The sequence below is a fragment of the Rhinopithecus roxellana genome, chromosome 21 (assembly GCF_007565055.1).
Source record: "Rhinopithecus roxellana isolate Shanxi Qingling chromosome 21, ASM756505v1, whole genome shotgun sequence".
NCBI lineage: Eukaryota > Metazoa > Chordata > Mammalia > Primates > Cercopithecidae > Rhinopithecus > Rhinopithecus roxellana.
Genome location: NC_044569.1, coordinates 29,860,265 through 29,885,886, shown reverse-complemented (window position 1 = coordinate 29,885,886; position 25,622 = coordinate 29,860,265). Strand labels below are relative to the sequence as shown.

The 25,622-nt window shown below is 37.1% G+C and overlaps 1 protein-coding gene across 4 annotated transcripts in view; it reads left to right on the top strand.

The window, feature by feature from the left end:
- The window catches only part of RTTN (rotatin), a 204,664-nt gene that overhangs the window by 25,828 nt on the left and 153,214 nt on the right, over nt 1-25,622 (top strand). For all 4 annotated transcript variants that reach the window (XM_010358889.2, XM_030926066.1, XM_030926067.1 and 1 more), the window contains 4 exons: nt 4,632-4,802; nt 13,070-13,282; nt 15,120-15,232; nt 16,263-16,389. In XM_010358889.2, the coding sequence (XP_010357191.2) occupies nt 4,632-4,802; nt 13,070-13,282; nt 15,120-15,232; nt 16,263-16,389 (624 nt within the window). The remainder of the gene's footprint in view (nt 1-4,631; nt 4,803-13,069; nt 13,283-15,119; nt 15,233-16,262; nt 16,390-25,622) is intronic.

The following is a 25,622-nucleotide window of genomic DNA, read 5'->3' as shown; positions in this document are numbered from 1 at the left end:
CAAGGAGAAAGTAGCCTTCACCTCCTGCCAGATAACCTAGACTCTTAGGTCTATGTTCTGTTTCTTTTCCGCATTCCTTCTGTGTCATTCCTGTCGTTGCAGTCATTGGAAAGCAGTCGTTTCCCATCTGACCTGCTGTGAACTGGTACCTCCAACATCAAGGCATGTTGGTAGAATTCTAGAATGTTAGGAGGACTTGAGGATGGGCTAAGAGGATTATGAAAGAGACTGAAGAGAAGGGCTTTTATCCAGTAAGGGCTCATCAAGGATATTTGGACCAGATTGTGAATTGATAACTGGGGTAATGGGCTCTCTAATTACATAGACCTTCCCTGCTGCTGCCACCATTCTGAAGACAGTTATTTTAACTCACATTTCTTGATTGCCTATTATTAATATATGCTAGGCACTTGTGGTATCAAATAAGATATAGTGCTTTTTATGCCCGTGGGTGATAGATACTTTTAATGTGACATTAGTAAAACAGATAAGCATACAGGAATAACACTTAAACTAAGGTAGTTTAAATAAAGCACTTACTATATATCAGACACCAAGCACTATTTATGAAGTCATTTAATTATCATGACCCTGCAAACTACATAACTGAGGCACAATTTATTTTTCAGGGTCACTTGAGGTTTTGTATTTATAGCCATTATGTTTTGTTGCCATTGGTGCTTTGAAAACACTATGAGCTATGAACTTGGGATGCCAGCGAGGGCTTTTTTTTTTTTTTTTCTTCCCCAGACTCAGAGTCTCACTGTGTTGCCCAGGCTGGAGGGCAGTGGCGTGATCTTGACTCACTGCAACCTCCGCCTCCCAGGTTCAAGCAACTCTAGTGCCTCAGCCTCCCAAGTAGCTAGGATTACAGGCATGTACCAGCACTCCCGGCTAATTTTTGTATTTTTAGCAGAGGCTGGGTCGAGCCATGTTGGCCAGGCTGGTCTCAAATTCCTGGGCTCAAGTGATCCTCCTGCCTCAGCCTCTCAAAGTGCTGGGATTACAGGCATGAGCCACCGTGCCTGGCCTCAGTGAGGGCTTTTTGTAGATCTGAATGAATGAACTGAGTTTTAAATTATAAGTAGGATTTGGCCAACCAAATAAAATAACATTTTTTTTTTTTAAAATCTGGCAGAGAGTGAGAATGAACCATGAGCCATGACAAAGAGGCATGGATAGTTCTGATCGCAGATAAAGGATGGGGCTGGTGGTAGATGGAACACAAGCACCTAGAGCATGAAATGTGAGGTGCAGGTAGTGGAGAGAGACTGGTGGGATAAATGAGGGTCTGCTGGTAGGGATCTCTTGACATGGTGCAGAATAGTCCTGCCTTTCCTCTGAAGGCAGGATGAGATTGCTTTGAATCAGGGAAGTGCCTGATGAGACTGGCACGAGGAACTGTGACTGGCTGCAGTGTGGAAGGACCGTTGGGAGCATGTGAGGGGCAGAGCCTGCTGCAGTCTCTTCCTCCAGATGCCTTGCAGAATCCACAACCCATTGTATATTGCAGTGGTAATGTATAAGTTGTGTTTACACAAAAATCTGTTTCATTGGTAATATTTAAGAAATTTTGCTAACCTGGCATTTCAGTTTTGTACCTTCTGTTGTAAAAACTATGACTATCCTGTGAGGACTGGTCTTTTCCCCCCATCAACTCCTTTAGGGTTGTTGTTTAAACATCTTTAGCTCAAAGAATTAAAAAATGTCGGCCGGTTACTATTGTTTTTCAATCCTTTCCTAAAAAACAAAACAAAACCAAAAAAAAAAAACCACTTTTTTTTTTTTTTTGCTTACAAGAAATGTTGGAAATAGAACTGTAAAACTCATTCTTAAAGTACTTGCTTTTTGTAATATTTTGAGAAGTACTCAATTCATCATTAGAATTAGTAAGATTATTTTAAACAATTTCACAAGTAAATAGACTTTTAGAAAAAAGCCCTACAATACTGAGATCTTAAATATATTTTTTGAATTAAGTTGTAAATTATCAAAGATGTAGAGATGTTGTTCTTAGTACTGTTTTCATGGAGAAATACTGTATGGAGGAATTAATTGCCTGTCAATATAATAAGACTGTCACTGTATTTCCAATTTGTTTTCTCTAGACCAGTAGTTATTTGTATGAGGATGTTTTACTTTTTCTGTTTTAATCTTGTAAGGATTGTTCTACTTTTGGTTTAAGTATTTATTACTTTTTAGTTTTATTTCTTGGGGATCAGAGCAATATAGCCTTAAATATACATTGGAGTTTTCTTTGTGGTATTTTTAAAGTTAATTTTTGTCATTGTTTCTTGGAAACTTGAAGAGAAGTTATATTCTTTGCAGTGTTCAAAGTCTATGCTATTAATTTTAATTATATTCAAAAAGACCGAGTTAAAATCTGTAAATCCATATCAATAACATGTTTTTTTGATGTTCTATGTTATTCAGATCACAGACTCATTTTTATTGAGTGTTTATTGTTAAACATGTCATCAGTAGAAAATTACTCTAATTTATTTTGCCGTAAATTATTCACTATCATATTGTTTAGATTTTTTGTTTTAATTCTACTACTCATTGAACTTTCAATCTTTTATTCACAAAGATTTTTAAAAAAATTTTATTTTCTTTTTTTACTCTTAATCCCATGACAGTTAAGGATTTATGTATAAATTTTTACTTTTTGTTTTTTACTTCAGTATGAAATTGTTTCATTTATAGGAAAATTTAAACTTTTTATAGTATAGTTATGCTTGGTCTACTCTCAAAAGTTTTTGCCTTTTTTTGCTTATGTGGATTATTTTGTCTTCCTTTTACTTCTGCGGTGACATTGTTGTACAACCATTATTATCTACACAACTTTTTCATCATCTCAAATGAAATCTCTGTACCCATTAAACAATAACCCCTCATTCTGCCTATCCCCAGCCCCTGGTACCTCATATATAAGTAGAATCTGTATTTGTCTTTTTGTGTCTGGCTTATTTTACTTTTGTATTTGGCTTATTTTATTTTATGTTTTAAAAGTTCACCCATGTTGTGGCATGTATCAGAATTTAATTCCTTTTGAATGCTCAACACCCTTTTTTCTTTTCTTTTCTTTTCTTTTTGAGATGGAGTCTTGCTCTGTCACCCAGGCTGGAGTGCAGTGGTACGCTCTTGGCTCACTGCAACCTCTGCCTCCCGGGTTCAAGTGATTCTCCTGCCTCAGCCTCCTGAGTAGCTGGAATTACAGGCACATCCCACCACACCCAGCAAGTTTTTGTATTTTTGGTAGAGACGGGGTTTCACCATGTTGATCAGGCTGGTCTTGAACTCCTGACCTCGTGATGTGCCTGCCTTGGGATTATAGGCGTGAGCCGTTGTGCCCGGCCTCCTTTTCTTGTATGTGTATACAACATACCACATTTTGTTTCTGCATTTGTTGGTCGTTGGCCACTTTCATTGTTTCCACCTTTTGGCTGTTGTGAATGGTGCTGCTGTTAACCTGGGTGTGTATACATCTCTTTTTGAGACCCTGCTTTCAGTTCTTTTGGGTATATACCCAGAAGTGGAATTTGCTGGATCATATGATCATTCTGTGTTTTTTGAGGAACTGCCCATTATGGTTTCCACAGTGGCTGCACCATTTTACATTCCCTCCAGCAGTGCACCAGGGTTCCAGTTCTTCCATATCCTTGCCAATGACTTGTGATTTTTGGGCTTCATACCTTTTAGTTGTTCCCTGTATAGTCATCCTTGAATTGAAAAAATTCTGATATATTAGATTTTTGTTGTTAGTTTGCAGGTATTTCTCATTCTTATTTTCATATGTTTTCAATGGAAAATTGAAAGTAAGTACTTCAGTTTTTTTTTTTTTTTTTTTTGTCTTACTGAGGGTGTCCTTTTACCCGCTAGTTTATGGGGGCATATCAGTATATCTGGGATATACTTTGTCTATATTGATGTGACTTACAAGTCAGTCTCCTATGTGTAGGTTCTTCTTCATATTTAATGTATAACTTTTAGTTTAAAAGATATGATTTCTCTTGAAGTAGTAAATTATTTAAATTTATGATGGCATAACATTTTCCACTTGAAACCTTATTATCTAAAGAGAGTTTATACAATTTGATATTTAATTGCTTTTTAATTATTTGACTTTCCTTGATTCATTTATTTAGAAATGTTATCAGTTTGAAGACAGGGATTATCATGTCTCTTGTACTAATGCATTTTTTTTTCCCATTATGCCTGCCACTGTATTAGGCGTATAGTAAGCATAAGAAATACTCAACAAGGGGTTTATGTGTTAATTGTTCCACATTGGATCAATTAAGCACTAGAAGCTAGGAGGAATTTATGGTTCATTTACCTTTTGTATTTTATTGTTTATACTTATTCATTGTTAGTTAAGATTCATCATATTAAATACTTACAGATTATTGTATTTTTAAAATGTAGGTGGTTTGTTGATCACTCTTTTGTGCTTTTTAAATTATGTCAGCAGGTATTGGTAATTCTCAGAGAGAGGAATAAATTTTGTTTTGGTTTGTTTTCCTATTTAATGATAATGATAACATTTTAAGCTGTTCTCCATGGCTTTTGTACACTGGCCCGTAAAATTGGTTGTTTTCTTCTGTTTCGTGTTGTATAAATGTTTTCAGAAAGAGAAACTACTCCTGGTGTTGGGAGCCCTTGGAGAAACCATGTGCTACCATAAAAGTAGTATCAGTTCGGAGCAACCAGAGGTGATGCTTGTGCACCACAGAATGGCCTTTATCAGCATTTCCCTGTTTGCAGTTCGACTGCTACAAACGCTTCTCCCTGTTGAAAAGGTAAGGCAGGTAATGCCGCTCATTTGGAATTTACTGACTATTCTAAACAAATGCTCTGTTGTAAATTTCTTCTGCTCTTTTCATGGTATGAAGGTATTGTGCTTTAGGCCATTTTCAAAATAAGTGTAACAGATTATATGGGAAATGTAGAAATTGAGAAATGGCTAACATTTTGAACAATTTTGACAGAACATTTGATGGGAAATTATTTTTTAATCTTGCTGTTGTTTTTATTGCATATGTTTTATTGCAGTCTGTACATTTGTTTGTTTATTCCTTGTTCATTCAGTGAAAAATTTATTGATTGCCCACAGTGGCCTAGCAGTATTACTTGCTGGATGTAAAACTGAATAGGTTAGAATTATTCCCTGGCCTTGTAGAACTTAGTTTTGTAAAAGACAAGGCTTGCTGTTATCTGTACATATACATATACGTATATGTATTCGTATAGAAGACATAATCTCTTCCCTCAAGTGATCCTAAAGTTATTGAAGAAATGAAACCAAATAACATCCCAAAGTTATTAAAGAAATGAAACCAAGTAAGTCAAACATATACATATAGATGTATATGTTTGACTTACTTGGTTTCATTTCTTTAATAACTTTGGGATCACTTGAGGGAAGAGATTATGTCTTCTATACGAATACATTTTTCCATACATATGTACATATATAATTGGTACACTTGAGGTATCTTTTAATTGATTGGAGGGCATTGAAAGCCTACTGATCTTATCTCTGCAGTGTGTGTCTTGGTTCTTACCATTAATATCAAGAGTATCCTTTCATTCTCTTCAGCTAGGTACACGTTGTCAGAGTTCTCTACTTATTCACTATTTCCCAAGTTCCTTGACACATAGAATACAAACAATAGTTTCCATTACTGCTTTAGAAATTATTTTGTAGTTAGCGTATCTTAATGTCATGGAACCTTTTCTTTTTCTTGTTTTATCTATTAAAAATAGTGTTAGCAGTGCTTTAGTTTCTTTTTTTTTTTGAGACGGAGTCTGGCTCTGTCGCCCAGGCTGGAGTGTGGCTGGATCTCAGCTCACTGCAAGCTCCGCCTCCCGGGTTTACGCCATTCTCCTGCCTCAGCCTCCCGAGTAGCTGGGACTATAGGTGCCCGCCACTTCGCCCGGCTAGTTTTAGCAGGGCTTTAGTTTCTAAGTGTTGATGAAGTTGATTTCTGAGGACTCTCCTATTGTATTTGTTGTATTTAATGTAAATTACTGGTGTGTGGTATATTTTAGTAACTTAAGGGAATTTTTTTTTTTTTTGGTCACATGTGTTTCTCTTTCCTTTCTGCCAGCAACTTAATTGCTTAATATTTTTATTTTAGCACCTGATCAAAAGAATTTCAGAATATATCTTTGGTAGGATTAAATATCCTGGTTTTTATTTGATTCACCTAGTTAATATTTGGTAACTTGTTTTATGTCTAAACATATTTGTAGTTTGAGTTACGTAATATATGATTTCATACCTTAGTATGTCTTTTGAAAGTTGTTTTTTTGATTAACATGTTGCTTTAGGTGTCTTTCACAAAGCTGCTTTTCTGCCCATGATAGCAATAAACTATCTTTTGTGCTGGTCTTTATTCTAGTACTTTTTTTTTTTTTTCCTACTTTTCTATTTTACCTAGCCCTTTCTTTTCTTAACTTTGGGGTTTTCAGTTTTTAACTTTTATTCAGAAAATAAGATGTTGATTTAAAAAACATTTTGATGTATGAAGAATAAAAATTCATTCATAATTTCAAGTTAGTTTTGAGGCTTTTTTCTTTTCTGCTTTAAGTCCAATTGACAGCATCCATAAAAGTTATTTATTTATTTTTTATTTTTTTGTTTTTGTTTTTGAGACAGAGTCTCACTGTCACCCAGGCTGGAGTGCAGTGGCACTTTTTTGGCTCACTGCAACCTCCACCTTCCAGGTTCAAGTGATTCTCCTTTCTCAGCCTCCCAAGTAGCTGGGTTTACAGGTGTGAGCCACCACACTCGGCTAATTTTTGTATTTTTTTAGTAGAGATGGGGTTTCGCCATGCTGGCCAGGCTGATCTTGAACTCCTGACCTCAGGTGATCCACCCACCTCGGCCTCCCAAAGTGCTAGGAGTACTGGCATGAGCCACTGTACCAGCCTATTGATTCTTTTTTTTTTTTAAAAAAACCATTTCTTATTATCTAACATACATTTTCTGTGTAACTAAACACTTCATAAATTTTAATGGCTGCTAATATTTTACCAGAAAGATGTTCTATGATTTCCACAAGGACTCCAGAAATTAAGCCTTTACGTTTCTTTTTTTCTTTTTTTGGTATTTTGATAAATAACACTATGTTGAATTGCTACTTACACATGTTTACTCATATTTTGGATTCTTACATTTCTATTAAGGGCATTACTAGATCAAAGGCTGAATGCTTAAACATGTGCCTTTATTATAAAAAGCATAATTTAAAAATATTATAGTTTCACAGGTTTTATTGTTTTTAGCTACAGAATGGATAAAAAGAGTAGTACATGGAAAAGATAATTGTGAGAATATATGGCGGGGAAATTACTAAAAAGAAGCACTTTTTGAAAGTGCCCAAGGCTGGTGTCTCTTCGGTGTGTTTGCTAATCACAGTTTCTGGAATTGTGCACTGTTAGTTTAATCAGAACACTTAAATTTTTAAATTATTTTAAAAATGCTGTCAGGAAAAATACATTAAATCTGTAAAGGCTTTTTTTTTTTTTTTTTTAAACTTTCATATACATTCCGAAAAGTACATAGTTCCGTGCTTTTTCTGCTTAAGTGAATGTATCCGTCTTTAAAAAGTGACCACCCTCATAACAGAAAATAGAATGTTACCAGCATTCCAAAGGCCCCTTCCCATCTGTTACCTCTCCCTCTTTCTCTGAGCCACACTGCTTTCTGACTTCAGTCACTGTAGATCAATTGGCCTGTTTTGAATGTTGTTTAAATGAATTTATAAAGTAGGTACTCTCTCAACTCCTTTTCGAGGTTCATAACTGTTGTTGCTTATAGCATTAATTTAACTTTTATTACAAAATATTCCATTGTATAAAGTCTGTTAAAGGTGATTTTAATATGTGTAAATATTTCTTTAAAATATTCTTACTGACTGTATTTTTAAATGTGAGATTATCTCTGAATTTGAATGTTAGTGGTAAAAGTATCTCAGATCATTCAGACATCAGTGTTTTGTGGTGTTCTTATTACAAAGACAAAGGAGTGGCACACTAAAATGCAGGTGTGGGAGAAATTATGAAAACTAGAAAACTATTCCTTATGCCTCTTTGTTGCCCTTAGTTATTAAACATTTGCGGCTTTGTTTCCTAGAATTCTGTAGAGCATATAGTCCAAACTCTATTTTCTTTTTTTTTTTTGAGATGGAGTCTCGCTCTGTCGCCAGGCTGGAGTTCAGTGGCGTGATCTCCGCTCACTGCAACCTCCGCCTCCTGGGTTCAAGCGATTCTCCTGCCTCAGCCTCCTGAGTAGCTGGGATTGCAGGTGCCCTCCACCATGCCCGGCTAATTTTTGTATTTTTAGTAGAGATGGGGTTTCACCATGTTGGCCAGGATGGTCTCGATCTCTTGACCTCGTGTTCTGCCTGTCTTGGCCTCCCAAAGTGCTGGGATTACAGGCGTGAGCCACTGCGCCTGGCCCAAAGTCCATTTTCTAAGTATCACTTATATACACAATGTATTATCAGATGATCCAGGAAAACGATTACATTTTAAATACAGTATTTTGCTTTAAGGAAAATAACATCACTTGTGTTACTTTTAATTTCTAACTTGTGTTCACTAGTCATTATGTTTCTGCAGGTCCTTTTTTGTTTTGAAGAGTGACAATTTTTCAAGGCATAAGCATTAAGAATGGAAAAATTCCAGTCTCTTAAGACTGGAATTGAATTTAAAATATGGGTGTCTTCCTTAATATTATATAACTGAAAAATTAGTGGTGCTACAATTGCTTGTTATTAAGTATTGCAAATGATCAATCTGTCTATGGGTTGAAGTATTGATGGAAAACTTATCCTATCAGTTGCATCATGTAGTTTATTTTTGATTGTATTTTTTCATCAAGTGCTTATTTGGACAAGAACCAAAATAGAAATCAATAATTTTACTTAGTGCTAGAATAATGTAAAGTTAATTTTCCATGCTTTTTTTTTTTTTTCAAGAAAAGGTAGTTATTGTTGTATTGTTTCCATTTTTAAAAACAAATCAATATCTAATTTTTGGTAGTTATTTTAAATATTTAACTTGGAACTTTATTAAAACAACTTTGATCATTGTGGGAGATTGTAATTAAGGTATTTGTTTTTAGATGATTATATTTGTTTTGATTAATTGACTAAGTACTTTATTTTTTTTTTTTTTTTGAGGCGGAGTCTCGCTCTGTCGCCCAGGCTGGAGTGCAGTGGCCGGATCTCGGCTCACTGCAAACTCCGCCTCCCGGGTTCCCGCCATTCTCCTGCCTCAGCCTCCCGAGTAGCTGGGACTACAGGCGCCCGCCACCTCATCCGGCTAGTTTTTTGTATTTTTTAGTAGAAACGGGGTTTCACTGTGTTAGCCAGGATGGTCTCGATCTCCTGACCTCGTGATCCACCCGTCTCGGCCTCCCAAAGTGCTGGGATTACAGGCTTGAGCCACCGCTCCCGGCCACGACTAAGTACTTTAAAGTGAGATCTAAACAAAAATGTTATTTCATTGCTGTTAAATTTCTTCTTTGGTTTATATAAATGTAAGGTTCTGCTGCCCTCTGTCTGTTGCTAGCGCACTAACAATTGAAGTAGAATTTGGACTCTGCCTTTAAAGTGGTTTTTTTGAGTTGCCACTGACCAAATAGGTAATTTGAATGTTGGAAAATAAATATGAATCTATGTAGAGATTTCCTAAGTTTGACAAAATGTCCTGTTTTGAGACTGATATTTGTTGATTTTAAATGATTTTGGAGAATGCTCATGTATAGGTTACAATGATAGGTTGGTAATCTTGTGACAAATATTGTGGTTGGTAAAACAAATGAAGGTAATTTCGTTTGGGGAGACATCTGGGAAGTAAGAGGTAAAAGTACTAGCTCTGTTCTGGAAGCAGAAGCATAGAGCATCCTAGAAACTGCTGTTACTCTTCCTTAGCTACTGATGCTCACCCAGGGTAAGGAAGAACGCCATTCTCCTGCCTCAGCCTCCCGAGTAGCTGGGACTATAGGCGCCCGCTACCTCACCTGGCTAGTTTTTTGTATTTTTTAGTAGAGACGGGGTTTCACCGAGTTAGCCAGGATGGTCTCGATCTCCTGACTTTGTGATCCGCCCGTCTCGGCCTCCCAAAGTGCTGGGATTACAGGCTTGAGCCACCGCGCCCGGCCTAACACAAGGTCTTTAGCTTTTCAGGGAGGTGTATAAAAAGATCTAATGACCTAGTGAAGCCAGTTGAGTGACTGAGAGCAGTGCTTTTCAAAGGGTAATGTGCAAACAGATCACTTAGAGATATTCTTAATCACATCTTGCATATTCTGATTCATCAGGTAAAGGGTAGGGCCTGAGAGCTGGCATTTCTAACAAACTCATAGAATTATGCTATGGCTACTGAGTGGCTAGGTTTAGAGGAAAGATTTATAGCCCCTCCTCTCAATGTACATGAGATGATGTTGCTGATTATTTTTTATCTAATAGGGGTGATGGATTTAAACTGAAACATCTTCACTTTTAGTTCCGATGCCATGTGACTAATGCTTATATATGCGGCACAGCTATCTTAGATCGGGGGTGTAAATTGTGATTAGTCCATTGGGCCATGTAAGGATTAGCTGATGACATTAGCATGGGGCTTTGAGTTGTTGAGATAGCGAGAGTTTTAAATACGAGTATGCAGGGTGAAATGTTGGAATTCCTTTGTGGTGAAGCGAGAAAAGGAAATTAATATTTATTGAGTGCTATATGCCATACACTCTGCTTAATGCTTGTTTAATTCTCACAGCAGCTATTATTTTTCTGACTAGAGTCAGAACTCTCTTACACTAGAACGCAGTGCCTTTAGAGTTAGATCCACTAGGATTTACTCTCTTAGCACAGTACCCAACTCACTAAATCGCCTTTGCTAATTTCTCCTCATCTTCCTAACTCTTTAGGAGTAGAACCCCGGGACTGACTGCAGCCCTCAAGAAACACATCCCATTTGTGATTATTAAATGCCATCTATGTGTTGATGCCTTCCAAATTTATACTTCCAGACCAGACATATAACCTAAACTCTGAACTTGTCTATACCCAGTGTCCTTTTTGATGTCTTCACTTGGATGACAATAAATGTCTCCAATGAGCATGTCCCAAACTTCATTCTGTGCTTCCCCTTCCAAATATGTTCTTCCTGTAGTCTTGCCTGTCTCAGTAAATGGCAAGTTCGTTGTGCAAGTTGATCGTTGATCAGGCAAAAACCTTAGAGTCAGCCTTGATTCCTTTCTTTTGCTCGTATGTAGATATAATCCCTTAGCAAAATTTGTCATTTCTCCCTTGAATACCTATATAGAATCTGAAATACCTGAGTTAAGCCCACCATTCTATCCTGCCTGGATTGCTGCAGTAAAGTCCTCTTTCTCTTAGCTTCCACTTTTGCACATTATCATCTGTTTTCTACAGACCAATTTTGATACTTGTTTAAAATGTTCCAGTGGCTTCCAGCAGAGGACAAGTCCTTCTGATGACCCAAAGCCTCAACTCATCTGGCCCACCTCTCCTTTCTGACTCCATCCCTCAGAACCAGCTACACTGGCTTCCTTGCTACCAAATATAGCTTTTGTAATTGCTCTTCCCTCTTCTATAAATGCTTTCCCTCAGATAGTCACATGGCTTCTGACCCTTCCAGGGCCCTACTTAAATGTCACCTGATTAGCGAGGCCTTCCCCTACTACTTTGGAGAAGTAGCATTTCCCTGCCTCCACTCCACATTACTTCTCTGTTCCTCTCCATCTTTCCCATCCTGTTTTAAAACACTTTTTAACCACACCTAACATCTTAGGAAGTTTATTGATTTACGCTCTACTTTCTTCAGTGGGATGTGAGCTTCATGCAGGCAGAGGTTTTATTTTGCTCTCTGCTGGGTTCCCAGGACTGGAGAGGTGCCTAGCATATAGTAGAGGAACACAGTAAGGCCCAATTAATATTCGCTGAGTGAGTGAGTAATAGGTAAGCAGGTAACTGAGTTTCTGTTTTTCCTCCTCCCCCCCACCCCTTCACAGAATAATGAAATTCCTCTTTACTTTCTAATAGCTGCTGTTTTACTAATCTGGAGGTTTGTCGTGTCTGTGTAATCTAAAATTTTGATTTTTGTAGTTTCTGATCTTCATTTAGCAACTATATTCATTTAAAGGTATTGTTGTTTAGCTGATTCAGCTCTTAGACTTTCAGGTAGTTAATGATTATCCTTGAAATAGGTTATCCATGAAATAAATAATGACCCAACCCACTTTTGCAAGGGCAGCTTTTCAACCTTAATACTGAGCCTTGTCAAGAGGTTTTCTCTGAACGTCGAATTTTTAGTCCTTTTTATTTCTTTATATTTATAATCCTGTCACAAAACTAGAACCATTTTTTAAAAAACCATAGTTCTTTCAGTTTTAAATCTATTGATTTAAGATTATAATGTGTATAATATTTCATTTGGGCAAATTGATTTTATACTAATTAAGGGGCTATCTTCTGTGAATATTTTAGAACTATTTAAAATATTATATTGAATTTCCGCTATCCCCTCTAAAAGGCAAAACCAAAGAAAAAAATCCATTTCTGTTCAAATCAATCTGTGGCTATACTTAATTTCATGTTATTAATATGTCATTAATAAGCTCTGTCATGTTCAGCTATGGTTCAGTTTAATCGGTTATTGTGGAGATTTGTGTACATGTACAGAAAATACTTAGAGAAAAAGGCCACATGCCTTAGTTCAATAGCAGAGGTATATACAAGGCATAGGGCTCAGGGAGAGAAGAAATTCGTTTGGGGAAGAAGAAAGTAGTATTCTGGGCTTTGAGAAAGAGTTGATATTTGGACTTTAGACATTTTGTATTGAGCAAAGACAAAGAGGTAGAGGTAAATGATGTGTTGGGAAATGGGATTTTCTTTGGAAAAAGCTTCAATTTTTTGGCAAAGAATTGCAAAAAAGGAAGTTGAGTTAGATTAAGACTATAACCCACCATGTTTCTCTAAAATAAGTTTTTTTTTTAAACAAATTTTATTTATTTATTTATTTTTAATTCATCAAGGCAAGCGAGTTTTTACCAGAGCCGATGTCAACAGCATTATTTCTCCTTTCTTTGGACATGCCTGTTTCTTTGGAATATCCAAATATTCATGAAGCTGTTGTGGCCTATTTGGAACAGCTGAATTCTGAAAACTACAGTATTTATAAACGAACTGCAGAGGCCGTTTATTCAATTGAGTGCACCTGTAACTTCCTGTCTGATCTTGAGAAGGAGGTAAAAAGTTTTGATTAATATATCTTTTAAATCCCTTTGACATATTTAGAAAATGTAATCTGTACTTTTCAAATTGATGGACATATAATTGAATTGTCACAGGAGGGATACATTATTCCTGAGTGGGTCAGTTATAAATAACCTGTTATTTAACAGGTTAAAGTAAGGGTATGATTTGTATAGAAGTGAAACAAAGACTTTAGATTAATGGTGTAGATTTCTAGTATCAGTGATTTACAAAAAAGCAGTAGTTGTTACAAATGTCTTGATATTTAATAATGAGTACCTCTATGAAGTGACTTACTGATATGAAATGAATGACAGTTGATGTAACCAGAGTTATAAGGACTATTTTAGTGCTTGTAGACATGTTTTTGCCTTAATATTTTATAGATACTTACATATATATAAAGCCTGATTTTTAAAAAATATTAAGTACAGTCATGAACTACATTGTTTATAATGTATTAGGATGACTTTACGGCAGTGTTACAGCAATAATTATGTGTCAGTATTTATCCCTTTTAAAAATACTATTAGAATATTAGTATGTTATCAATGAAAGGGTTAATGGCTCTTAGAGACAGACATTGATACAATAGTTGTTTCTTGTTTGAAAATAAGGACATGGATCCTGAAGATCTTGAGGAATTAGGGATAAAATTCTTATTCATTTTGGCGCCTACAGTAGAATCTATCTGAACCTATTTATTTTCTTTGAAATTTTTTTATTTTTATTTTGACAGCCTCCTCTGTTGCCTAGGCTATAGTCTTGATCTCTTGGGCTCCAGCAATCCATCTGCCTCAGCCTCCCAAGCAACTAGTACTATAGGCACATGCTACCACACCTGGCTAATTTTTAAACTGTTTTATAGAGATGAGGTCTCACTGTGTTGTTCAGGCTGGTTTTGAACTCCTGGCCTCAAGCCGTCATCCCACCTTGGTCTCCCAAAATTCTAGGATTAAAGGTGTTAACCACCATGCCTGGCCTTGAACTTGATATTTATAATTTTTCTTATTTACTGCTATAGTTTATTTTTTTTTCCTTTCCTTTTGCCACATGTTAGTACCCCTGGCTTCTTGTTTTCTCTGTGATAGAATTTTGAATTGTGTCTTTAAGTTGAAGTATTTCTGTGGGTTTTATTTATTTTTTTTTTTTGAGACCTGAGTCTCACTCTGTTTCCCAGGCTGGAGTGCAGTGGTGCAGTCTTGGCTCACTGCAACCTCCGCCTCCCACCTGAGCCTCCCAAGTAGCTGAGATTACAGGCGCGTGCCACCACAACCAGCTGATTTTTTGTATTTTTAGTAGAGATGGGGTTTCGCCATGTTGGCCAGGCTAGTCTTGAACTCCTGACCTCAAGTGATCTGCCCGCCTCTGCCTCCCAAAGTGCTGGGACTACAGGCGTGAGCCACTGTGTCTGGCCTCTGTGGCATTTTTCATGGTCAGTTAATCACATGTGTTGAATGTCCTGTATGTTCCTAGTGGTCAGGCTGTTACAAGAGGCAGGTTTATAATAAATACATCAGCCCTACTTTTATTAGGGGAGGTGGAGCTACAAAGAAGTAATCAACGAACCAGGCAGTTTGATTGTAACTTTAAGCTTACTCAGAGTTCAATAATAGAAAGTCTCATGTGGCATTTAGCTAGGGAATTTTCATACATTTCTCCACCTAGGCTGACATTTTTAGGTTGCTTGATGAGCAAGTGGACATAAACAGATGTAAAGAATCTCATGGTCTCTGAATGGTCTAGTTTCTTGAAGCTGCTTAGTTAGCTGTTGAGAATTTTATTGCACATGAACTTGGCATTTATTGTCCCATTCTGCTTCTTTTTTAGGGAGAGAAGAATCTCTTAGAATTGGTGGAACTAGCAGACCAAGCCTTGCGTAGCTTTTCCTATCATCAGCATTTCCCCCTAATAAAGGAAATCATCAGCATTTGTTCAGAGATGTAATATTTTCTTTCTTAATGTGATTATATTATTATTGGACACTTAGGGTGTGTGTAAACTTAGAAACAGTGAAAGTGAAGCTGACCTTATGTCTTTGTTATTATTATTTTTTAGTTTAATTGCTTTTATACGTGTCTGACTTTTAAAGGGTATATGTACAGCTGCATTAGGAGACTTAACTGTTATTTTCAAGATTAACTTCAAAAATGTCATACCCACAATCAAAATGAATAATCTTTGGATTTTTATACATTTGTTTTTGGTATCCATCCAGACTGTTCACACACATTGTTCATTTATCTTTTTTTTTTTTTTTGAGACGGAGTCTCGCTCTGTCGCCCGGGCTAGAGTTCAGTGGCCGGATCTCAGCTCACTGCAAGCTCCGCCTCCCGGGTTTACACCATTCTCCTGCCTCAGCCTCTGGAATAGCTGGGACTACAGGCGCCCGCCACCCCGCCCGGCTAGCTTTTTGTATTTTTTTTAGTAGAGACGGGGTTTCACCATGTTAGCCAGGATGGTCGATCTCCTGACCTCGTGATCCGCCCGTCTCGGCCTCCCAAAGTGCTGGGATTACAGGCTTGAGCCACCACGCCCGGCCATTCATTTATCTTTATAGTTTTAATAATTTGAGAGTTTTGTAACTTTTATTACTTTGTACCTTTTTCTTGTGTGGATTTTTAGAAAACGCTGTGTATTGGTTAATTTATTTTGAGGACATCAGCAAATTTCTGTTTTGAACTTAGTGTCTTTATTGCTTTTGGAAAGAATAAATTCTGTGATGTGATAAACATCAACTGAGTAGGGGATTTTAAAGACATTTTGGGTTTTCAAAAATACTCTTAAACACAGAATCTCCTCTGCCCTGAAACAAATAAGTGCTTAGGTAAGTACTTGCTAATATTGGTTATTTTTAATAAGATCTCAGTTTGAGGAATTGGAGTAGGAAGAAATCCCTTCCAGTTAGCTTTGCAGTCTTTTGCTTAGTAACTTACTTGCCTCAGATGTCTTGGTGGTTTACTTTTTCACCAGCTGGAAATCTGCACAGGCCAGTCCATTACTACAAGGAGAAAGTCAGAAGGTGCTTCTCCATATGTTGTCTCACCCGTTGCCACAAGTGAAAGCTGAAACTTACCACTGCTGTCTGGAAATCACAAAGGTGAGGTTTTGTTTTTTGTGTGTTTTGTTTTTGAGAACAAATAGTAGACTCTCTTGTTATGCCTTCAAACTTAAATTACTTGACCTGTTGTATGAGATATAAGAACTATATCCTATAAAAATAGATGATAATTACTAGTCAATTCTGGAAAATTTGTACTATTACGTTCTCTTAACTTAGTAAGTCCAGCAGTTTGAATTGCTTTATTCGAAGTTTTATTAAGAATTACATTTATGCTGTATTAATGATGGAAAAATTATAAGGAAAATTGATTTCCAGGTATTCAAAAGTGATTTCTATGCCCAGGAAACCTTGTAGGTTGTTATGGCCTAGATTTTATGGTTTTATTTCTGTTTTCTTGATGTTATTTTTTATTTTTCTTTTCTTTGGAAACATTTATTTTTCTGTCTTCTTAAATGATAAAATATTTCAGCATAGAATATTAAATATTTCAATATTGAAAAGAACACTGTACATAGGACAGTATTTAAAAGTGTATATATTCCTATGTACTCTTGAAGGTGTCCTTTTGTATTTCACACTCTTGTAAGTACTGTTTGGTTATAATAAGTATATTTATAAAAATTTATTTATAAATTTATTTACTTTACAAAAATTTATAAAAAATTTTGCCATTTTTACTTCTGATGCATTTTTATTCGAAGAAAAATACCAGTTATAGAGGAAGCTTCTTTGCTTTCTCTTCTCCCACCAACATAGCCTAGCCACTCTTACACAGCTGGTGTATATTCTTCCCATCCAGTTGGTGTATGTTATTTATAAAGCTGTATCTTTAATAAATAATATGGAGAATTTTATATATAGCATGATTAGTATATATAGCAGGATTTGAGATTTACCTAGTTCATTCACCTTAATTGCTATTAAGTTTGAATATGCTTCCTTTTATTTATTGATAAGTATTTAGGTTCAGTCTCCTTTTAATGGAAGTAAGTTTTTCAATATTTTCAGTGACAGTCTGTGACTATGTGCATATGTTTGCAAATGTCATGATTTCACTTTATTTTGAATAGTAATTTGACTGCATATACAATACATGTTGACTGCTAGTTTTTATTAGTACTTTGCCAGTATTGCTTAATTCTTATTAGGATTATATCGTTGTTGAGAAGTCTGATATCGGTTAATTATAATATCTTTTAATTTTTTTTCTCTAGTTTGTTTTAAAATATTTTCCTTTTCTATGGTGCCCTGCGGTTTCATTAAAATGTGTCTCCATGCATACATGATTTTCCATTTATCTTGCTTAGGGGTTTTTGCTTTGAACACTCAATCTGCCTTCACTTCTGTATACTTCTTGGTCATGCTTATTTTGAATATTGCTTTTCTCTTTATCCTTGCTGTTTTCTCCAAGTAGAACTCTTATTAGACCTGTGTTGGACCTTCTTAATTTATCCTTTGTGTCTTTTAAGCCTTCTTTCATATTTTCCATATCTTTTTAGGTTTTATTTGGGTAGAATTTCTCAGTGGTTTCCTTTCAGAACACTAATTCTTTCCTCAGCTTTGTCTAATTTCCTTTTTTTGATGGTGATATATATAATGTAAAATTTATTTTAGGCCAGGTGTGGTGGCACGCCTGTAATCCCAGCATTTGGGAAGGCCAAGGCAGGAGGATCACCGGAGCCCAGGAGTTTGAGACCAGCCTAGGCAACATAGGGAAATCCCATCTCTACAAAAAAAAAAAAAAAAAAGGTAGCTGGGCATGGTGGCATGTGCCTGTAGTCCCAGCTACTTGGGAGGCTGAGGCAGGAGGATTGCTTGAGCCGGGGAGGTCGAGGTTACAGTAAGCTGTGGTCATGCCACTGCACTCCAGCCTAGGCAACAGGGTGAGACTTCATTTCTGAAAAAAAAGAAAAAAGAAAAACAACTTACCATTTTAACTATGTTTAAGGGTATAATTCAGTGGTATAAGTACATTCACATTGTTGTACCATCATCACCATTACCCATCTCCCAAAGTGAAACTTTAGAGTCATTAAACAATAATTCCTCATTCTCCCCTTCTCCCAGCTCCTGACAGCCACCTTTCTACTTTCTGTCTCTATGAATTTGGCGTCCCTGGGCAACTCATATAAGTGGAATCATACAGCGTTTGTCTTTTTGTTACTGGCTTATTTCACTTAATGTTCTCAAAGCTCATCCATTTTGTAACATATCAACATTTCATTCCTTTTTAAAAATAATAATCTATTGTCTGTATATATGGATTGAACACCCCAATTCTGGAAATCCAAAATCCAAAAGGCTCTGCAATCTGACACTTTTTGAGTGCCGAAATGTCACTTAAAGGAAATGCGCATTGGAGCATTTCCGGTTCTGAATTTTCGGATTAGGGATGCTCAACTGGAAAGTATAATGCAGATATTAAGAAATCCAAATAATTTCAAAATCTGAAACACTTCTCGTCCCAAGCACTTCAGATAAGGACACTCATCCTATACTACATTTTGTTTATCCATTCATCCATTGATGGGCATTTGGGTTGTTCCCATCTTTTCGTAATTGTGTATATACCCAGAGGTGGAATTGGTAGATCACACGGTAATTCTGTGTTTAATTTTTGAGGAATTGCCATACTGTTGTCCACAGTGGCTGTACTGTTTTATGTTTCCACCAGCAGTGTCCAAGGATTCCAGTTTCTCTGCATCCTTGGCTATACTTACTTTCTGGATTTTTTTTTTTTTTTTGAGATGGAGTTTCGCTCTGTCACCAGGCTGGAGTGCAATGGCATGATCTTGGCTCACTGCAACCTCTGCCTCCCTGGTTCAAGTGATTCTTCTGCCTCAGCCTCCTGAGTAGCTGGGACTACAGGTGTGCACCACCATGCCCAGCTAATTTTTGTATTTTTAGTAGAGATGGGGTTTTACCATGTTAGCTAGGATGGTCTCCATCTCTTGACCTCATGATCTGCCCGCCTTGGCCTCCCAAAGTGCTGGGATTACAAATGTGAGCTACTGCACCTGGCTTTTTTTTTTTTAAATAGTAACCATCCTAATAGGTGCAAAGTCATTTCCCGTCATAGTTTTTTTTTTTTTATTTTATTTATCAAGGTTTGATTATCACTTATACTGTTTTAAATGTCTATACTTTTTCTTTGCTTTCTTTAATTGACTTGTTCTTTTTTCATGTAATCTTTCATTAGTTTCTGTTTTTTTTTTTTTCTTTTCAACTTTTATTTTAGGGTTGGGGGTACACGTGCAGGTTTGTTACATGGGTAAATTGTGTGCTACTGGGGTTTGGTGTACAAGTGATTTTGTTAGCCAGGTAGCGAGCATAGTACCCAATAGGTAGTTTTTTGATTCTCACCCTGTGATATGGTTTGTCTTTGTGTCCCAACCCAAATCTCATCTTGAATTGTAATTCTGTAATCCCCACGTGTCGTGGGAGGGACCCTGCGGGAGGAGGTAATTAGAATCATGGGGGCAGTTCCCCCTTCCTGTTCTCCTAACAGTGAGTGAGTTCTCATGAGATCTGATGGTTTTATAAACATCTGGCATTGCCTCTGCTGGCGTTCAGTCTCTCCCCTGCCGCCCTGTGAAGAGGTACCTTCTGCCATGATTGTTTCCTGAGGCTTCCTCAGCCATGCAGAACTGTGAGTCAATTAAATTTCTTTCCTTATGTATTACCTAGTCTCGGATATGTCCTTATAGCAGTGTGAGAATAGACTAATACATTCTCTTCCCACCTTCCCTTGTCAACTAGGCCCCGTGTCATTGTTCCCTTCTTTGTATCCATGTGTATACGCAGTGTTTAGTTCCCACTTCTAAGTGAGAATGTGCCGTATTTGGTTTTCCTGTGTTAATTCACTTAGGATAATGACCTCTGGCTGCATCCATGTTGCTGCAAAAGACATTATTTTATTCTTTTTTATGGCTGAATAGTATTCCATGATGTATATGTACCATATATTCTTTATCCAGTCGACTGTTAATGGGCATCTAGGTTGATCCCGTGTCTTTGCTATTGTGAATAGTGCTGCAGTGAGTATCTGGGTTCATGTGTCTCTCTGGTAGAATGATTTACATTCTTTTGGGTCTATACCCAGTAAGGGATTGCTAGGTCAAATGGTAGTTCTGTTTTAAGTTCTTTGAGACATCACCAAACTGCTTTTCACAGTGACTGAATTAATCTAAATTCCCACAAGCAATGTATAGGGCTTGTAGTACTATGTTCCCTTTTCTCTCCAACCTTGCCAACACCTGTTTTTCTTTTACTTTTTAATAGCCATTCTGACTGGTGTGAGATGATATCTCATTGTGGCTTTGATTTGAATTTTTCTAATGATTAGTGATACTGAGCATTTTTTTCATATGCTTGTTGACCATGTGTATGTGTTCTTTTGAGAAGTGTCCGTTTATGTCCTTTGCCCATTCGTAATGAGGTAGTTTTTTACTTGTTGATTTAAATTCCTTATAGATTCTGGATATTAGACCTTTGTCACATGCATAGTTTGCAAATATTTTCTCCCATTCTGTAGGCTTTTTACTTAGTTGGTAGTTTCTTTTACTGTGCAGAAGCTTTTTAGTTTCATTAGGTCCCACTTATCTATTTCTGTTTTTGTTACAATTGCTTTTTTTGGAGACTTCATCATAAAATTTTTTCCAAGGCCTGTGTCCAGAATGGTATTTCCTAGGTATTTTTCTAGGGGTGTTATCATTTTAAGTCTTACATTTAAGTCTTTAATCCATTTCGAGTTGATTTTTATATATGGTGAAGGGAAGGGGGTCCAGTTTCAATCTTTTGAATATGCCTAACCAGTTATTCCAGCACTGTTTACTGAGTAGGGAATTATTTCCCCATTGTTTGTTATTGTTGCCTTTTCAAAGATCAGATGGTTGTAGGTGTGTGGCTGTATTTTTGTGTTCTCTAACCTGTTCTAGTGGTCTGTGTATCTGTTTTTGTACCAGTTTTGGTACCAGTTTTGTACTGTTTTGGTTACTGTAGCCTTGTAGTATAGTTTGAAGTCAGGCAGTCTGATGCCTCCAGCTTTTTCTTTTTGCTTAAGTTTGCTTTGGCTGTTTGGACTCTTTTTTTGGTTCCATATGAATTTTAGAATAGTTTTTTCTATTTCTGTGAAGAATGACATTGATAGTTTGAAAAGAATAGTGTTGAATCTGTAAATTGCTTTGGGAAGTATGGCCATTTTAACAATATTGATTCTTCCTATTCATGAGCACAGAATGTTTTTCCATTTATTTGTTTCATCTCTGATATCTTTCTGCCATGTTTCACAGTTCTCATTGTGATTTGGCTCTGAGCCTGGACGTTATTAGAGTATAGAAATGCTACTGATTTTTGTACATTGATTTTGTATCTTGGAACTTCACCGAAGTCATTTATCAGTTCTACGAACCTTGGGACAGAGAATATGTTTTTTTTTTTTTTTTTTTTTTTTCTTTCAGGTATAGAATCATCTGTGAAGAGAGATAGTTTGACTTCCTCTTCCTATCTGGATGCCTTTTGTTTTTCTTGTCTGATTGATCTGGCTAGGCCTTCGAATAGTATATTGAATAGAAGTGATGAGAGTTGGCATCTTTGTCTTGTTCTTGTTCTCAAGGGGACTGCTTCTGACTTTTGCTTGTTCAGTATGATACTGGCTGTGGGTTTGTCATGGATGACTCTCATTATTTTGAGGCTTCAATGCCTAGTTTGATGAGGGTTTTTAACAAGAAGGAATGTTGAATTTTATCAAAAGCCTTTTCTGTGTCTATTGAGATGATCATGTGGTTTTTGTTTTTGGTTCTGTTTATGTGATGACTCACATTTATTGATTTACATATGTTGAATCAACCTGGCATCCAGTGGATAAAGCATACTTGATCGTGGTGGATTAACTTTTTGCTGTCCTGCTGGTTTCAGTATACCAATATTTTGTTGAGAATTTTTACATATATGTCCATCAGGGATATTGGCCTGAAGTTTTCCTTTTTTGTTGTGTCTCTGCTAGGGTTTGGTATCAGGATGATGCTGGCCTCATAGAATGAGTTAGGGAGGAGTCACTCTGTCTTCGTTTTTTGGCATAATTTCAGTAGAATTGGTACCAGCTCTTCTTTTTATATTTGGTAGAATTTGGTTGTGTGTTCATCTGGCCCAGGGTTTTTTTCTGGTTGGTAGGCTTTTTTTTTTTTTGGGATTACTGATTCAACTTTGGAACACATTACTGTTCTATTCATGGTTTTAATTTCTTTCTGCTTCAATCTTGTAAGTTTGTATATTTCCAGAAATTTATCCATTTCTTCTAGGCTTTCTATTTGATATGCATAGAGTTGTTCTTAATGGTCTCTGAGGGTCTTTCTGTGGGGTCAGTGATAATGTCACTTTTGTCATTTCTGATTGTGTTTATTTGGATTGTCTCTCTTCTTTATTAATCTAGCTAGTAATAGATCAATCTTGTTTATTCTTTTGGAGAACCAAAATTTGGTTGTGTTGATCTTTTGTGTGAATTTTTGTGTCTCAGTTTCATTCAGTTCAGCCATGATTTTGGTTCTTCTGCTAGCTTTCAGGTTGGTTTGCTCTTGCTTTTCTAGTTCCTCTAAGTGTGGTGCCAGGTTGTTAGTTTGCAGTCTTTCTGACTTCTTCGTGTAGGCATTTAGCACAATATAGTTTCCTCTTAACACTGCCTTAGCTGTGTTCTAAATATTCTGATATGTTGTGTTTCTGTTTTTGTTAGTTTCAAAGAATTTTATGATTTCTGCCTTAATTTCATTCTTTACTGAAAAGTCATTCAGGTGCAGGTTGTTTAATTTCCCTGTAATTGTATAATTTTTTGAGAGATCTTCTTGGTAATAATTTCTGTTTTTATTGCACTGTGGCCCGAGAGTGTGGTTGGTATGATTTCAGTTTTCTTGAATTTGTTGAGAATTGCTTTACAGCTGAGCGTGTGGTTGATCTTAGAGTATGTGCTGTGTGCAGAAGATGAGAAGAATGTGTTTTGCTTTTGTTGAGTGTGGAGTACTCTGTAGAGTCTCCTAGGTCCATTTGGTCAGGTGTTGCGTTTAGGTCCAAACTATCTTTGTTAGTTTTCTGCCTCAGTGATTTGTCTAACACTGTCAGTGGGGTGTTGACATCTCCCACTATTATTTTGTGGTTGTCTAAAACTCTGTAGGTCTCTAAGAACATGTTTTGTGTCTGGGTGCTCCAATGTTGGGTGTATATATATTTAGGATAGTTAAACTTTCTTGTTGAATCGAACCCTTTATCATTATGTAATGCCCTTCTTTATCCTTTTTGATCATTGTTGGTTTAAAGTCTGTTTTGTCTGAAATAAGAATAGCAACCCCTGCTCTTTTTTGTTTTCTGTTTGCTTGATAGATCTTTATCTCCATTCTATTACTTTGAGCCTGTGGGTGTCATTGCATGTGAGATGGATCTCTTGACAGCGTATAGTTGGGTCTTGGTTCTTTATCTAGCTTGCCACTTTGTGCTTTTTAAGTGGGTTATTTAGCCCGTTTACATTCAAGGTCAGTATTGATATGTGAGGATTTGATTCCGTTGCCGTGTTGCTAGCTGGTTGTTACGTAGACTTGATTGTATAGTTGCATCATAGTGTCAGTGGGAGATGTATTTTAGTGTGTTTTTGTGGAGGCAGGTAATGGTCTTTAGCTTCCTTTTTAGCACTCCATTGAGTAAGTCAGGTCTCATGGTAATGAATTCCCTTAGCGTTTGCTTCTCTGGAAAGAATTTTGGTTTTCCTTTGCTTATGAAGCTTAGCTTGGCTGGATACGAAATACTTGAATTACTTTAAGCATGCCGATTATAGGTCCCCAGTCTCTTCTGGCTTGTAAGGTTTCTGCCAAAAGGTCCGCTGTTAGCCTGATGGAGTTCTTTTTATATGTGACCTGCCCTTTCTTTCTAGATGCCTTTTAAGATTTCTTCATTCCTGATGACCTTGGAGAATCTGATGACTATGCGTCTTGGGGGTGGGCGTCTTGAATAGTATCTCACTGGGATTCTCTGAGTTTCCTGAATTTGCTTATTGACCTGCCTAGTGAGGTTGGAGACATTTTTGTGGAAAATATCCACAAACATGCTTTCCAAGTGGCTTGCTCTCTCTCTTTCTCTTTCTGGAATGCTGATGGGTGGTAGGTTTGGTTTGTTTACATAATCCTCTATTTCTTGGAGTTTTTTGTTTTTTTTTTTTCATTTTAAAATTATTTTTTCTTTATTTCTGTCTGCCTATGATGGTTCTTTAAGCTCTGAGAGTTTTTCCTCAGTTATGTTATTAATGCTTCCAATTGCATTATGAAACTCCTGTTGTGAATTTTTTGTTTCCAGAAGTTCAGTTTTGTTCTTACTTAAAATGTTTGTCTCAGATCTGATCATGGATCAAACCACAATTTTACTGGTTTCCTTGGGTGGGGCTTCAGCCTTCTATATCTTGTCGAGCTTCCTTGCCTTCCAGCTTCTCAATTCTATAATTTTAGCCATTTCAGTTTGGTTAAGAATGATTGCTGGGGAGCTAGTGCGGTTATATAGAAGTAAGAAGACGTTCTGGCTTTTAGGATTGCCAGAATTCTTTTTTTTTTTTTTTTTTTTTTTTCTTTTTTTTTTTTGAGGCGGAGTCTTGCTCTGTCTCCCAGGCTGGAGTGCAGTGGCCGGATCTCAGCTCACTGCAAGCTCCGCCTCCTGGGTTCACGCCATTCTCCTGCCTCAGCCTCCCAAGTAGCTGGGACTACAGGCGCCCGCCACCTCGCCCGGCTAGATTTTTGTATTTTTAGTAGAGACGGGGTTTCACTGTGTTCGCCAGGATGGTCTCGATCTCCTGACCTTGTGATCCGCCCGTCTCGGCCTCCCAAAGTGCTGGGATTACAGGCTTGAGCCACCGCGCCCGGCCTTTTTTTTTTTTTTTTTTTGAGACGGAGTCTCGCTCTGTCGCCCGGGCTGGAGTTCAGTGGCCGGATCTCAGCTCACTGCAAGCTCCGCCTCCCGGGTTTACGCCATTCTCCTGCCTCAGCCTCCCGAGTAGCTGGGACTACAGGCGCCCGCCACCTCACCCGGCTAGTTTTTTGTATTTTTTAGTAGAGACGGGGTTTCACCATGTTAGCCAGGATGGTCTCGATCTTCTGACCTCGTGATCCGCCCGTCTCGGCCTCCCAAAGTGCTGGGATTACAGGCTTGAGCCACCGCGCCCGGCCGGATTGCCAGAATTCTTACACTGTTTTTTTCTCATCTGTGTGGGCTGATGTTCCTTTAATCTTTGAAGTTGCTGTACT